Here is a 13,939-nt window from a genome sequence, read left to right as displayed (position 1 = left end):
CGTGTTTCCATCGACATAATTTATTTGGAATTTAATAATAATTAAAATAATTGCGTGACAGGATATCGATAGCAGTCTACTCGTTTCCTAGTAAAGCGATACAGCATACACGTTATGCGAGTTTACATAAATTAAAATAATTATTGACCTTTTTTTTTGTATTCGAGCGCCATTGCACGTGTATACTCAGATGGTAGTTAGCCGATGTGACTCATTTTAGTTTCACACGGTTTGCTTATGCACCTTAAAGACTTTATTCTTTCGCATCATTCTAAGTAGACTCATCATATTACACTATCTCGACATATATATATATATATATATATATATATATATATGTATATATGTGTATATATATATGTATATATACACTTTATTCAGTTATTTATTTATATATCTTCATATTTTTATATGCATATGCATTTATAAGCGCGTGCAAATATATTATGCACGAGATCTCTCGGTGACTGTTGCTCAGTCCACAGGAACATTAAATTCAAAATATAATAGTATTACAATTTATTATTTCAATATATAATATAGATCTATCTACATAATATATATTTATATATAAGTATCGTAGAATTTATACATCTTTAAGAACGTTACGTCCATGTTTCCAATTATTTACAAAGATACTGCCAGAGGCATTTGCTTGTTCCTTTCTCTCTCTCTCTCTCTCTCTCTCTCTCTCTCTCTCTCTCTCTCTCTCTCTCTCTCTCTCTCTCTCTCTCTCTCTCTCTCTAATCTTGCAAAAATATGGATTGTCGGTAGCTTTCTTATACCCGTCTGCTCGAAAGTACGATGAATGAAGTGAACGAATAAATGCATCCAAAATGGAGAGAAATTACGCTTGCGTCACAAGCTGTTTGTACCAAAAACAATGTTCTTCGAGCGTACTTTCCTATTTTATGAGAAGAACGGTAAAATATGCGCGTGCATGTAACAATATTGTTATAAACAGTGCGATTACGAAGACATGTTTTCTTTACGCTGCTATACACAGCGTGTATAGTCACGGTATGTCAGAGTTTACATTCAATATAAAAGTACATATCGCTTTACAACTTTATATATACAATGAAATATATCTAAATTTTATAAAATTTTGGTTTAATGTGTATAGGGACACAAGAAATTTGTAGTGCTTTTAAATTGTAGGTTTTAAAACCTTTTCAAATAGCATTTATTGAAAATAGTTCAAAATAGGACAATATAATTATGTATAAGAGTTCTCAACAGTTAAGCAATTGCGTTTTAACTCTAATTAAAATATATGCTTTTTGGATCAATGCGAAGCATTAAATTTCAATTTTTGTGTAAAAAAATTTCATTAAAGTACCCAATGCTTTGCTTCACATTATTTGATTATCATTTTTCTTCAGGTTCTTAAGACTTCAAGTAAACATCAAGATAGAAGTTTATATATACGTATATATTCAGAATACAATGCCCTCAATATTTGTTTATATAGAAGGATAGGCACAAATAATAACATCTATTTGAGTGGATTAACAAGAGCATTTATACATATAGTATGTGTCTTCTTTTTAGATGTATAATTTGTATATAATTTATGTAATTTTTAAAAAAGCCTTTTAGTTTAAAAAAAAACTTTTAAAAATTCATTCTCAGTACATGCCTTTGTTTAATATTTATTTATAAGATAAACACGGCTAGTTTCATAATCATCTTAAATCAAGAGTTTTGATTAAATTTGATTGTTTGCATTTCAACCCTGTTTAATGGAGAAATCTCGATAATAATTTCTAAATAAATTTTTTTAAATATAGAGAGATTTAATTCTAAATTGTTTGTAGCAAAATGTGACGTAATATATCATTCTGAACTGAGGATGTAATTATAATAAATAGCATTCAATAGTAAAAAAAATACCTTGTTTTGATGTAATCGGGTGGTATGTGCAGAGAAATGTGCGTCATAATTAACATTTTTTTTGTTAATAGTGAACTTTCCTGTTGCTCAAAGATGTTTACTTAATTATATATATTTGTAATTTATTTTTTAATATTTAGGCCTTCTGAAATTTCTCTTGTACGTATTTAGAACGTAGCAACATAAGTTAGGGGTTTGCTATTAACGAAAGAAAAAATCGAAAATGTTTTCTTGAAAGTTCATGCACAATCCACGGACGTATGTCACGTTTCAAGTTATGTTAACCTTTAAGTACCATAACAAAATTGAATCTCAAATCTAACTGTTTCAAATTCTAGTAAATTATTTACTTTTTATGTTCTTAATATATCAATGTATCTGATAATGCCTTAAATCTTTTATATTACTTTTTGGATTCAAAAAAATGATGTAAGAATGCTGTTGATAAATATTTAATCATAATAATATACTATAGAATTTATTATAAGAAAAAACCAGATAGAAATTATTTTAATGTTAATTTTATCATGATACTTAAAGATTAGTGGTTTCTTTGCCAGATAATAAATTCTTCCTAACTACGCGCTTTTGTATATAATAAAATCATATCACAAGTCTCGAATCATTTATCTTTGACCTAGGTGCATAATTAATATGAAAAAAATACTACAGTAAATATCACATGGAGCAATGATATTTCAATTAAATACCGTAGCGACTAAAGATAAAAGTCCATTCCTTAATCTTACAAGTAGAATTATAATTTCGGGCGTTACACGTTTAACAACGGTCATTATAATCATTCATAAAATAATAATTTATATACTTTCATATACGGGGGGGTAGTAAGCTCAAGCATATGACTGATCCAACGATATAGCTATTTTATTCCCTTTCTCGACCCAATTTCTAAGACGTCCTCTGAGTTCTTCGAGACTTTTCGATTTTGCCTTATTTATCCTCTTGTACTTCACATCTTTTGGCTTCGTCACGGATCTGTGATTGCTCATTACCCTGTTGTACGTCACCTGAAAGCACAAATAGGATTCCTTAGGGAAAAATCAATTTATACGTACGTTAGCATGGACTTTACAGCTAAACGCAAGAAAAATTCAAATACGGAGTATATCTTAAATCAAAGTGCAAATTTGCATTGCGTTTTCTAAGTTGAAGTAAATTTTGCGTTATGTTTCTTCATTCGAACGTTTCAATTCGAGTATTTCACAAATATTTCCTAGCAAATCAAATTTTCTTACACGCCAATAAGATTTCGAGATTTCGCCTCCTTTTACCTGCGCCTGCTGGCTTTCGTCTCTGGGTCTTTCGCTGGGCGGGGAATCCGTGTCTTGAGCCAGCCTCTCGAAACTACCGTAGAGATCCTGAAGCCTGCCTTTCCCGTTGCCCAAGTTTTTCGTCCTCCTGTCTTCGTACTCTGAGTTCTCTGTCGATTCCGATGGATCCTGATTATTCTCGCTGTCACCGTCTTCCTCCACGGAATATACGGTTTCCAGGATCTCCGGTCTTCTGAGGAAACCGTTGCACCGACGCATCGACGAATACTTGTTCGACGGTTCCACCGCGTCGGACACAGAACGGATCACAGTTATGTCAGTAATATTAGAACGAAACCTGTGGAGTAGAATTAGAATGTACAGAATCGACCGTAGACGACCTATCATTTGTGAAAGAATTTGGGAGAACAAGATCTTATTTATAACTTTATGTATTTTCTAATATACAAATCAATTTATCAATATCTCGATGTGTATTTTATGTAGATGTATATTTTAATTCTCTTTAAACTTTTTTGTGTTACATATAAAATTACAAATAGAATTTTGTAATTTTATTGTAATCCGATCTCTGCCATGAATAACAATATAGATTAAAGCAGTCTTAAAATACGTTGCAACTTTATCACAGCAATTTTGAACATATTCTAGTAAGGTAGCACGCTGGCATAAATTATTATTTTTAACATTATATGCATTCCAAAATATAAGCAAATTATACTGATCACAATTGCTTATTGGAAACTTTTAGATTTTTCTGAAAGAGATTAAAATTATATCTTTCAGTATTTTTAGTCCTATTTTGCACTTTTGTCTTTACACTTGGATTTCGTTCTTAATTCTCACGTCCCGCTATCTTTGCATAGGTGCTTCATAGAAGCTCTCTTCGTGTCGTCGGCGACAGGTAATGTGAATCTATTTCCGAAATGCTCACCTCGGTGGGGCAGGATCGTCCGCGGTTTCCTCGAGCACCACAGCGCTGTCGCTGTCCCCAAGACTGTCCAGTCTGTCCAGGGCGTCGCAGGGCGGCGAATCCCTGGTGCTCGTGCTCCTCTCCGCCAATCTGCTCTGCAACTGCCGGATCACCCTTTGTTGTCGTAGAATAATGGATTCTCGCTGACTCAGACTGGCCTCGATCTCCTTCTGCTTCCTGCAGAGCCTAGACTCGAACAGCAGAAGCTGCGACGACAACGTCCGCAGCTGCTCGGCCTTCTCACGCGTCAGTCGGGCCACCAGGTCCTCCTGCGAAACGTCACGGTGACATTGAACGGTCGGTCGCGTCAATCTCCCATATTAATTCGCGCATGCAATAAACTGGGCGACCGGCGCGGAGCGGCGGCGTATTTGCCATTTACTTCGGATATTAAGTAATTAATTAGCAAGCGATCTCTCTCGCTGCCGTTATTATTAATATTTGCTTAGCGCCGCTAATTAATTTCCCCGGTTTTCCATCCCGACCGAAATACACCGTTCGAATGGGACGTGCGGTGTTAGATTGTATTCTTTTGTTCTCTTTTAATCGGACATCGGTTCGGGCGTATTTGAGCAAATCTCATTATTATTTGCATCTCTCGAGTCTACTGGCTTTACGCGGAACGCGTTACCGATATATGCGAGCGGTGAGGTACTTGCGTTCCGCCTCTGCACGCGTCGATACATGCGTGTAACTGCGTGTTTGCACAACGGTGCACGTTATACATGCCGTACGTATCCGGCTGACCGCTTTGCATGAGCATTGCTCACGTCTCTTCCTTCCTGCCTCCCGCGTAGAGGGGATGAGTCCATTACTCTCGCTATTGTGTACAACATAAACCGCAAGACGGCCAGGTGCTATCGCCGTTGCGTGTCACGCACTTCGAGGACGGACACGGAAAATAATTAAAACGTTTTCGCCGATAGACGCGAGTCACGATGTGAACGACCGGTTAACGCCTCAAGGGACAAATTCTACATTGGAAAGGAAAGTATAGGAAGGCATTTCTTTGGATAAAAGAATATAAAAGAAATATTCTCGATATCTCTTTTTGGTTGTTTATTTGTTTCACATGATGTGATATTAATTCATCCTGTCGTTGTATATAACTGAGATTTTAGCCAAATAATTAAATGAAAAATGAAAATTGAATTTTTTTCAATTTTTCTATTTTTGACATTTACTAATTTAGTTTTAACTTCATAACTTGACAAAATGGAATAAAATAAAAAATAAAACTTTCGGTATTAAAACCTATTCAGGCGTATTCGTAAATATCAGAGCTTTAAAATAAATAAAAAAAAAACAAGTCCGAAAATATCAATCTGAACCAGAATTACCAGCCTTTCAAAGTTACATGAGTCTCCGGGAGACCCATGGCGTGTGTTTTCGGGATGTGCCGGAAGGTGTGTATTTTTGGGTTCATATTTCCTGTTTGAATTCGACAAAAGTATATACGGAAAAGTTGTTACTCGCAATCGGCCATCCCGCCGGTATTTTACCCGGCGCTGGCCGAATAGCCAGAGAAAAAGGTCATTTCGCAGCAATTATCCCCCCGCAGATTGCCGGCGAATTTAGTGGGAGAGCTCTTTTTTTTCTCGCATCTACCTCGCAAACCGAGAATCGTTCGTAGTCACGCGAAGTCAGACGCGAAATTGTAGGATGTCACGAGACGCCCCCGGCTTATCCCGGAAATGCACGGCAATGACTCGTGGCAGCAATGCCGTTTCGCTCACCCGCTAGAATTTGTCTCTCCCATTAGCATCATGACGAATCTAACGGGTATAAAGTGCTTAAGGCCAAAGAATATCTCGACCGGATGAAAAGAGTTTAGAATTTCTGACCTTCAACAATACCATTCAGAAAGATTTAATCGTGGAGATCAAGTACGAAAAATAAAAGATGTTTCTGACAAAAGCTGAGCTTCGATTAAGCTTTCGATTAACGAGCTATTTGATGAAACTCTATTCTTTTTTCAATCGATTCGCATGCCCGATTTTAATTTAATGGATATCCCAATTAAAATACAGTGTACAATTGTAGATACATGGTCTGGCGATGTAGAGGCGCGAGTATAACGTTTATTTAAAACGTTCACTCGTTCACTTGGCAAAGCGGCAAAAATATGTACCCGTTCTAAATGGAGATCACCGTGTATCTAATATTTCACTGTCCGGTAACATCGGTTCGTGGGCCGAGCGTGTTTTTTATGGTTTTCAGAGGTAATAGCTTTGATCGATCGTTCTCCGCCGTTCTCCCGACTGATTTCCTTATCGAAGACGTAACGGCGAAGTGGGATTGCCTTTGCATGTAGAAATCCTTCCCGGTAATTGAAACTTACCTGCAATTTAAGGGTCCTCCGCCAGGCGAGCATTTGGTGGGCTTGTGCCCGCTGTCTCGCTCTGAGTGCCGCTATGACCGACTTGGCTTCCTCCAATGACGTCACTTCCACCTCGTTACTGTCCTTCATCGACTCGCCCGACAAGTCACTGACTCGGCGGCTCTCGTCGATGGTAGCCAATATGCAGCTGTCCATCGACGTCTCGTCGAAGCTGCAAATAGAAAGTTGCGCGATGAGCGACTCGTCGTTCCACACCTGCCTGACAATCTCTTTCGGCACATTATTTTAGGATGTTGAAAAAAAAATTAAAATTATTTGGAATGTCGCCTTCGAGTAAATTACCGCTCAAGCGATCCCTTTCAATATGAACGACAATAGAGGAATCATGGAAAAATGCGATTAAAACAAATTGTGTTATGTGTGTGTGTGTGTGTGTCTACTTATTAGGATCACCTTCTGTACTTATAAGTCATTTATTTTCTTTATTATATATTATATTAACTTATATTTTTGGCGTACAGTTTCTACCGTGTTGTCTTTCTTTTTTTAATCCTATCTTACACAATTAGCGTTATTAATAGAGGAAAGTCCCCTATTATGAGACAGGATCCTAATATGAGATATTTTAAGCTAAAAGGCCCTATATAGGCCCCATCTGTTGATCCCACCATGTAAAAAAACCCGCCATCTCATATTAGGATCCCTATCTCATAATAGGGGACTTTCCTCTAAGTATTAGGCTGCGGTCCACTTGACGCTACAAATGCTTTGGAGCGTTCTTCTTCTCCTTCTTTCTTCATTGAAAGAAAAGAGAAGAGGAATGCTTCGAAGCATTTGTAGTGTCAAGTGGACCGCAGCCTAAATTAAACTTAATAATTAATATTTGGAAACATATTCCCATCATTAAGGATGTTAACGTTTTATATGCGTTAATTCTGAAGACACTTGAAACCGTACCGTTTAATTGGAATCTAGTCAAAGAGAAAAGCTCGGGAAGCTCGTTTTCTCCGTAGAAAAAAGGCGACGCTCGAAAACGAACCTGCACGATTTAAGATCTACTTGAATATCTCTCGCGTTCGCGCGCCGCTCACCTTCATTTTCTCATCGGCACGGTAATGAATCATCCGGCTATATACAACTATATGAAACTCGACACGAGCCATAGCGCGTGGTCATGCGCGCGGTAACTGATCCTAATACCAAGAAACGCGATCGGCAAATAAATCAGCGATCATGGGAACGATACAGCTCCGGTTTAACAAAGCTTGACAATCAAACTGATACGAAGGCGATATGCGTGAATGATATATGCCGCGAGTGTTATTATTTCTTCTTCTACGTACAGCGTACAATGAAATATAAAAATGCCTTTGTGGCGAGACAATGTCCCTTATCGGATTTACGGCGGACCCAATTTCGCGCAACTAGCTTCTTCGACATACATATTTTTTTATTTTTACCTGGGTTGCTTCGTATAATTTTTACACACCGTCAAACACATTTATTCTATGCTCATTTCACCTTTATCCAATTGGTGGCGACGCACATGTGTGACTTATCGCGGCGCGGTCGGATCCGTTGGCGTCCGTAAATAAAAAATATCCAGCCGAATTACGTATACGTTACAGCTGTTACGCGAGAGAACTGGTACACATTCGCGGAATGGAACGTCATCTCTAAAAATCGAAGTTGCGCTCGCACCGGGAAACTTTAGCGCCGCCTTTGGCTCTCGCGAGTGAACGCTATAAAAACGGTCTGTGCCACACGAGCGGGGCTGATATCGATCTCTATTTAGAAATTTACATCGCGCCGTACATCAAACGCTGTATATATACCTGCCACAATTCTGCGCACAAGATCGACCGAATGCACGACGCGGCTGGTATACATACGAGCCCGTCGTGTCGTTCTCCGAGAAACGTAAAGCGCGCCTCCGATCAAAAGCAACTCGGCTGCACGGCTAGAGACACGCGCGAGGCGAATGTAAGACAGATTCCATCGACGGTTAACGGACCTCTTTTGGGAGTTTTGGGCCGCGTGCGCGTTCGAGGACCTTAGGAAAACGCCTCTCGTAAAATTCTGCAGCGAATATACATAAATGCAGGCGTGATTCTCCATTGTACTCGTCGAAAACTCTTGCCGCCGCGAATACAACTTTCAGAAGTAGAGTTAAAGTGGTACATAATCTTACAAAACTGTTTCTCTTTCAATTGTTTTTCTTAAACGTAATGATAAATATACGATTTTTAAATTGTCCTTGTAACTAAAACAGCTCTTTTCCTAAAATTAACTCGAAATTTTTCATTCATGAATACAGATATAAATTAAAAACTCGAATAGTTCTGAAACATTAAAAGGTTTTCTTACAATTTAAATTTACTTGAAAAAATCTAAACGCACAATATTACAAAGCGCTTTTAACGTGAAAAGCTTCCGTCTCAATTATATAGTTTCGTCCTTAGTTCCACAACCTCTGAGTCCGTATTATAGTAGGTACACGAAGAAGAAAGTGCTTGCGTTTCTCGTCGCGAGCTACTCCACGACACACCTGGAGCTCCGCGAACTCAAAGAGAGACAGCTGCGAGAGTTTCCTTGTTAAAGTCACTCCCGGTCGTTACGCATTCATTCCGATCGAACGGAGAGAAATCGGGGAAGACGGAGAACTCTGTTAACGCGCGTAATCTGCATAATGAGCGGAGAGAGACTAAATCATTTACAAATTTAAATGGAATCTACTTAACGGTGACGACGCGCGTATTTGCGGAAAGCACTTTTCCGATTCTTTCTTTTTCTCTCTCTTCCTCTCTATCTCTCCTCCCGCCCCCTTCTCTCCCTTTATCAGGCCTTTAACTAATTAAGCCCGGATAAATTATGCATGAGTCGTCCGGCTGAGTCATGCCGCGCCGTGAATTTGACGTTTTCCCTCTCTCGGAGGGCATCGATCGCGGGGTAACCTGCGTGAGAGAGCCGGGGATCGAAACCCCCCGCGGTGCGTACGATAGGAAAGGTGTACGTTTCCGCCAGGTAACCCCGAGAGCGAAACCACCGCTGCGATATAAATGCGTTTCCGTCGCGGGGTAAAAATACTGAAATAATAAAATAGCAAAACGCAATATCCGCGCGGGCGGCAACCTAAAGGATAACCGAGGGCTGCGAGATATTGCGATCGACACGAGCTATACGGATATATTATCGCGGTTATTACTCGGGACGTGTTACGAGATATTAATACGTAGAATTTAATTATCAATTATTATTTATTATTATTCACTCGCGTAGTCGGATGCTCGTTATTAAAATGCAGCGATTGAATGTCGATTATTATTCCTATAATTACGAAATATTAGGATTGTTTTTGCAAAATTTATTGACGTCGGAATTATTTACTGACGGCTGTTATTTTATTACGGATAGTTGAGAATTATTCATTAACGTATAAAAATGATGATGTTTGAAAAGCTATGAATATCGCTTAACGTTTTATCTTGTACTTTGCATTCGTTAATTAATGACTCTATATTGATTGTCTTTGGACTATTCAGCTCTCAACAGCGTGATATGGCAATTTCGTGGCAATTAGCTGCAAGAGAATGTTATTGCAGTTTCTCTAATAAATGTCAGAACAATATATAATTGAGTAATTACTATTGAAACATATTGTTAAAATTTAAATTTAAATAGTAATCTTCCTTTTAAAAAGCATTGCTTCAGGAAATATCTTAACTCTTTTTATTCCTGTCAGATGTGTGGTGCTTTTTTTATCTCTTCTATCTTATTATTATACGTATCTCGTTATTACAATGAACAATAACGAGGAATCGTGGCCTTTAATTAAACTCGTAATTAAAAGGGACTGCCGGAAAAGCTCATCATCAGACACAAATTGTAATATCTCCGGATAATGCGCAACACAAAAGGTGGAATCAAAGCGTATGTTTCCTTTAAGCGGCAATGGCACGAATAAACGAAACGGAGTAAGCGCTCGTTCCCATCAAGTATCAACCGCGATCTCTGTCACTGACGAAGTGACGAATATGAGAGAAACCCGTCACGCTTCGCTCCTCCTCGGAGGATTAATTCGAGTTGGCCATTGTGCGGGGCAGGTCTCGCGATACGCGCGTCGCCCTGACGGGTCCAAACATCTGAGGTGGATCCCGGTAAATATTCCGCATGCGGTATTTCGCGTATACGTAGGTATACCAGGTATGTATCGATGCATGCATATATACACGCGCGCGTAATACACACGCATACCGATTGTGTGTGCGGTGCCAGGTGGATATTGCGCGCGCGCGCGCGAATCCACACGCACGCACGGCGCGTTCTACAGCGACGCGTGTGTACACGCAGACGCACCGCAGAAATACCGGACGCTCCGGGAGCGCGGATAATGCTCGACAGGAATTACAGTCAGATGGCATCAAACGCGGAGAGTGCGAGTGTCGTGAAACCGCATATTGCCGCTTAGGTCGCTGTCGAATTGCCGAACAGGCGTGCCCGCAATCGATCGGGCGGATCAACAATAAGTAAAATCGATCTTTAAACACAGACCACTCACTTAAGAGACGAATGCAAAACGAGTGTAAAGTGCGATGAAGATTAAATTATTCAGAAAAAAATATCAAGGGACAAATATATGTAAATAATATGAAACATGTATATGGAAAAGTAAATTAATCTCTCTTGAATAATCTGCACAATGAATCGTCTGTATTAATCTAATTTTTAATAATATTTGCGTTTAAAAATTAACGTAATGCGCTGCGTTTGCAGTTGCAATTCGTGTTTTCAAGTAGCGTAAAATTACATGTTTATTTGTAAAAAATTATATAATGATTACATTTTGTTGGAGTACATTCAATAAAATTGGTTCCGTTATGTGTACTGTAATTGCCATCGTTATTTAATTAGTGGTATAAAATGCACATTACAATCTCTTTTTTAATTTACTTTAATTTACTTTTAAAGTTACACTTACTTCCCTAAGTATGATATTTTATAATTGATTTACTTTCCTGATTATGATATAATTATTACTTAATTTCATGCTACGTGAATTTTTGTAAATCGAAGAACAGGTGCATGTTGTTTGCACCATAATATATTGAACGTAAATAGCGTATATAGCGGATTGCTAAATTAATTCTGACTCGAGTATTTGCAGACACGAGTAGCAGATGCAGGTTCGAAGACCGCTATCTTCGATTATATTACTCTGTTAAAGCTATAACGGATGTTTTTGATAATGTTACGTTATGTCATCGGACGATGTACCTGCATCATCAATTCAGTAAGATCCAGTCAATGGATAAACTATCGACCAAAAATATCCTAGATATTTTTCCTGACAAAAACATTATATAATGTATATATTACTAAATTAACAGACCAAATATCTTAAACGTCTTTTACATTACTGCATTCGCATTCGCGGAAGTACTTTTCCGTGTCGCAAGAGAGAAAACTTTCGGAAAGCTTGCGAAATAAACCGTCGACCAAGTAATGAGTTTAAATGGGGATTAGTACGCTAATTAAGTTATATTCCATTCAAGTAATACCGACTCGTCTCTAGTAATACCTCTCTCGGGTTTGCGGGATTCTGTGGTGATTTATCTCTCCAACCTGGTAATCTTCGTTGAGATAGCTTAGTTCTTTGGAGACGAGGACTTTTATGCTCAATAGCCATTAACTACCATCGAGATTTGGTAAACATTGGAGCGGCATAACCCGTGTTATCGAATACGTGACATCAAGCTAGATTTTCCTTTTGCGGAATTGTAAACTTTCGTGGATATCGGATATCGTACGTTATTCTCGAGCTCTCTCGTTTTGCGTCGACGTTGAGTAACTCGTTAAAATTATCTCTTAAAATAACCTCGCTGTGTTTGCAATGTGAATTCATACCAACGAAATGTCCCCAACATAAAGTATAACGTCGATTTATTCATGTATATTTATGTAATACGTAAATGTCGGGCTGCAGAAAAGAATATGTAAAATTATACGCTATACGAAGTGCATATCTCTAATTAGATTCTTTTGTCTTTTGCAAGTATATATTTCCGCTTGAGTAACTCGGAAAAACTGTACCCAAGAGGACACGGATCGATGATTTTTTAGTTACGAATTACCAAAGGAAATCAATTATTGTGATTCGAACGCGTAATCGATGCGCGATATCCTGTGCGTGACAGGCTATTGTATGGAAATTTATCCAAATATTATTTTGAACGGTTGAACGGTTGAAAGATTGAAAACTAGAACAGGGGAGGAATTCGTTTTATATCTAGTTCGGAGCATTTCCTCGTTCATGCATCTTCCTGCTCATACGTAGGAAAAGTTCCAAGTATCGCGATAGTTCGCGTGCGAGACGGTTTTATGGAACTGGGAAAATTCGAGCTCCAGCTGATGTACTCTTAATAAATCTATGTAATAATTCAGCACGCCAGCGATCTCGCAGTAATACGTTGCAGACCTGTAATTCATACTTGCGATCAGGGAAAATTGAATTTGCGCAGGGAACGAGGAAGTTTGACAAAGAGACCTTCGTGAATTGCTACGATTCATAACCGGGGCTATCTGCCAATAACGTGGCCGACGACGTTACACAGCGGTAAAATTTATTAGAATGACAGGTGGTGATGGTGGAGGCGAGGAGAGCATATGGCAGCTTGGCATGCCTCGAAACTGTAAGTAGCGTTTAGGGCGCTCGGCCTTAGCCATAAAATTCTTGACGTTTATCTCGTTTATCTCTTAGATAAACAGCTATGTAATTTACATTTGGCATGCGCCACACAGGTGGACATTGCATTCTACATGTCTACATGTGTATATGTATGTAGGTGCGGGATATCCCCCGGTTTTATATTCTATCATTAACTCATTAAGAAATACAAAGTATCACCGAGACTTTATAAGAGTGCAAGTAGATAAAAAAATTTTAATCTTCAATATTACGTTCGTAAAATATCAGCTTTAGAAGATCAAAGTATTTCCGGACAATTTTGCATCGTACAAATTTCTTTTTTAACTGTAATAACGTTGATCTTAATTTCTCTTTCTCTTATAATAACTGGGAGGAAATAAATAACCAAAGTCATTACAATCGCAGCAGTAAAATGGCTTTCAGAAATATCCCTCCGTGCAAGGGAAGAGTTTCTCCACTGTAGAAGGGATTAGAGCGTAATATCATTCGTTACGGTTCTTCAGAATGTATTCTGCTCTCGTTAGAAACGCGGAAAAATTTAAGCCGTAATAACGCCGATGAAGTACGCGCACCGACTTCCACTGCATTACGCGAAGTGGAACGGGGAACGACGGCGGCGGAGACATTGGCGAAGCCAAAAACCGTAACCTCGCGCATCGGCAACGTAAACCGCAATTTCTCAAGGGTGAAATATAATTTCTGCCAGGAACCGCTCGCCCCCCCCCTCTCTC

The 13,939-nt window shown here is 38.6% G+C and overlaps 1 protein-coding gene across 3 annotated transcripts in view; it reads right to left on the bottom strand.

The window, feature by feature from the left end:
- The window catches only part of LOC139770209 (uncharacterized), a 34,635-nt gene continuing 20,696 nt past the window's right edge, over nt 1-13,939 (bottom strand). For 2 of the 3 annotated variants that reach the window (XM_071701970.1, XM_071701969.1), the window contains 4 exons: nt 6,503-6,713; nt 4,123-4,430; nt 3,153-3,525; nt 1-2,924 (listed from right to left, as the gene is read on the bottom strand). In XM_071701970.1, coding sequence (XP_071558071.1) covers nt 2,748-2,924; nt 3,153-3,525; nt 4,123-4,430; nt 6,503-6,697 — 1,053 coding nt within the window. In that variant the 5' untranslated portion in view covers nt 6,698-6,713 and the 3' untranslated portion in view covers nt 1-2,747. The remainder of the gene's footprint in view (nt 2,925-3,152; nt 3,526-4,122; nt 4,431-6,502; nt 6,714-13,939) is intronic. The other variant, XM_071701971.1, reaches the window with a different exon arrangement.

This window comes from Temnothorax nylanderi, unplaced genomic scaffold (assembly GCF_030848795.1).
Source record: "Temnothorax nylanderi isolate EJ_2023f unplaced genomic scaffold, tnyl_v1.0 TNYL_tig0028_pilon, whole genome shotgun sequence".
NCBI classification, from domain to species: domain Eukaryota; kingdom Metazoa; phylum Arthropoda; class Insecta; order Hymenoptera; family Formicidae; genus Temnothorax; species Temnothorax nylanderi.
The sequence above is the reverse complement of the archived record's forward strand: the minus strand, read 5'-3'. Positions and strand labels throughout refer to the sequence as shown.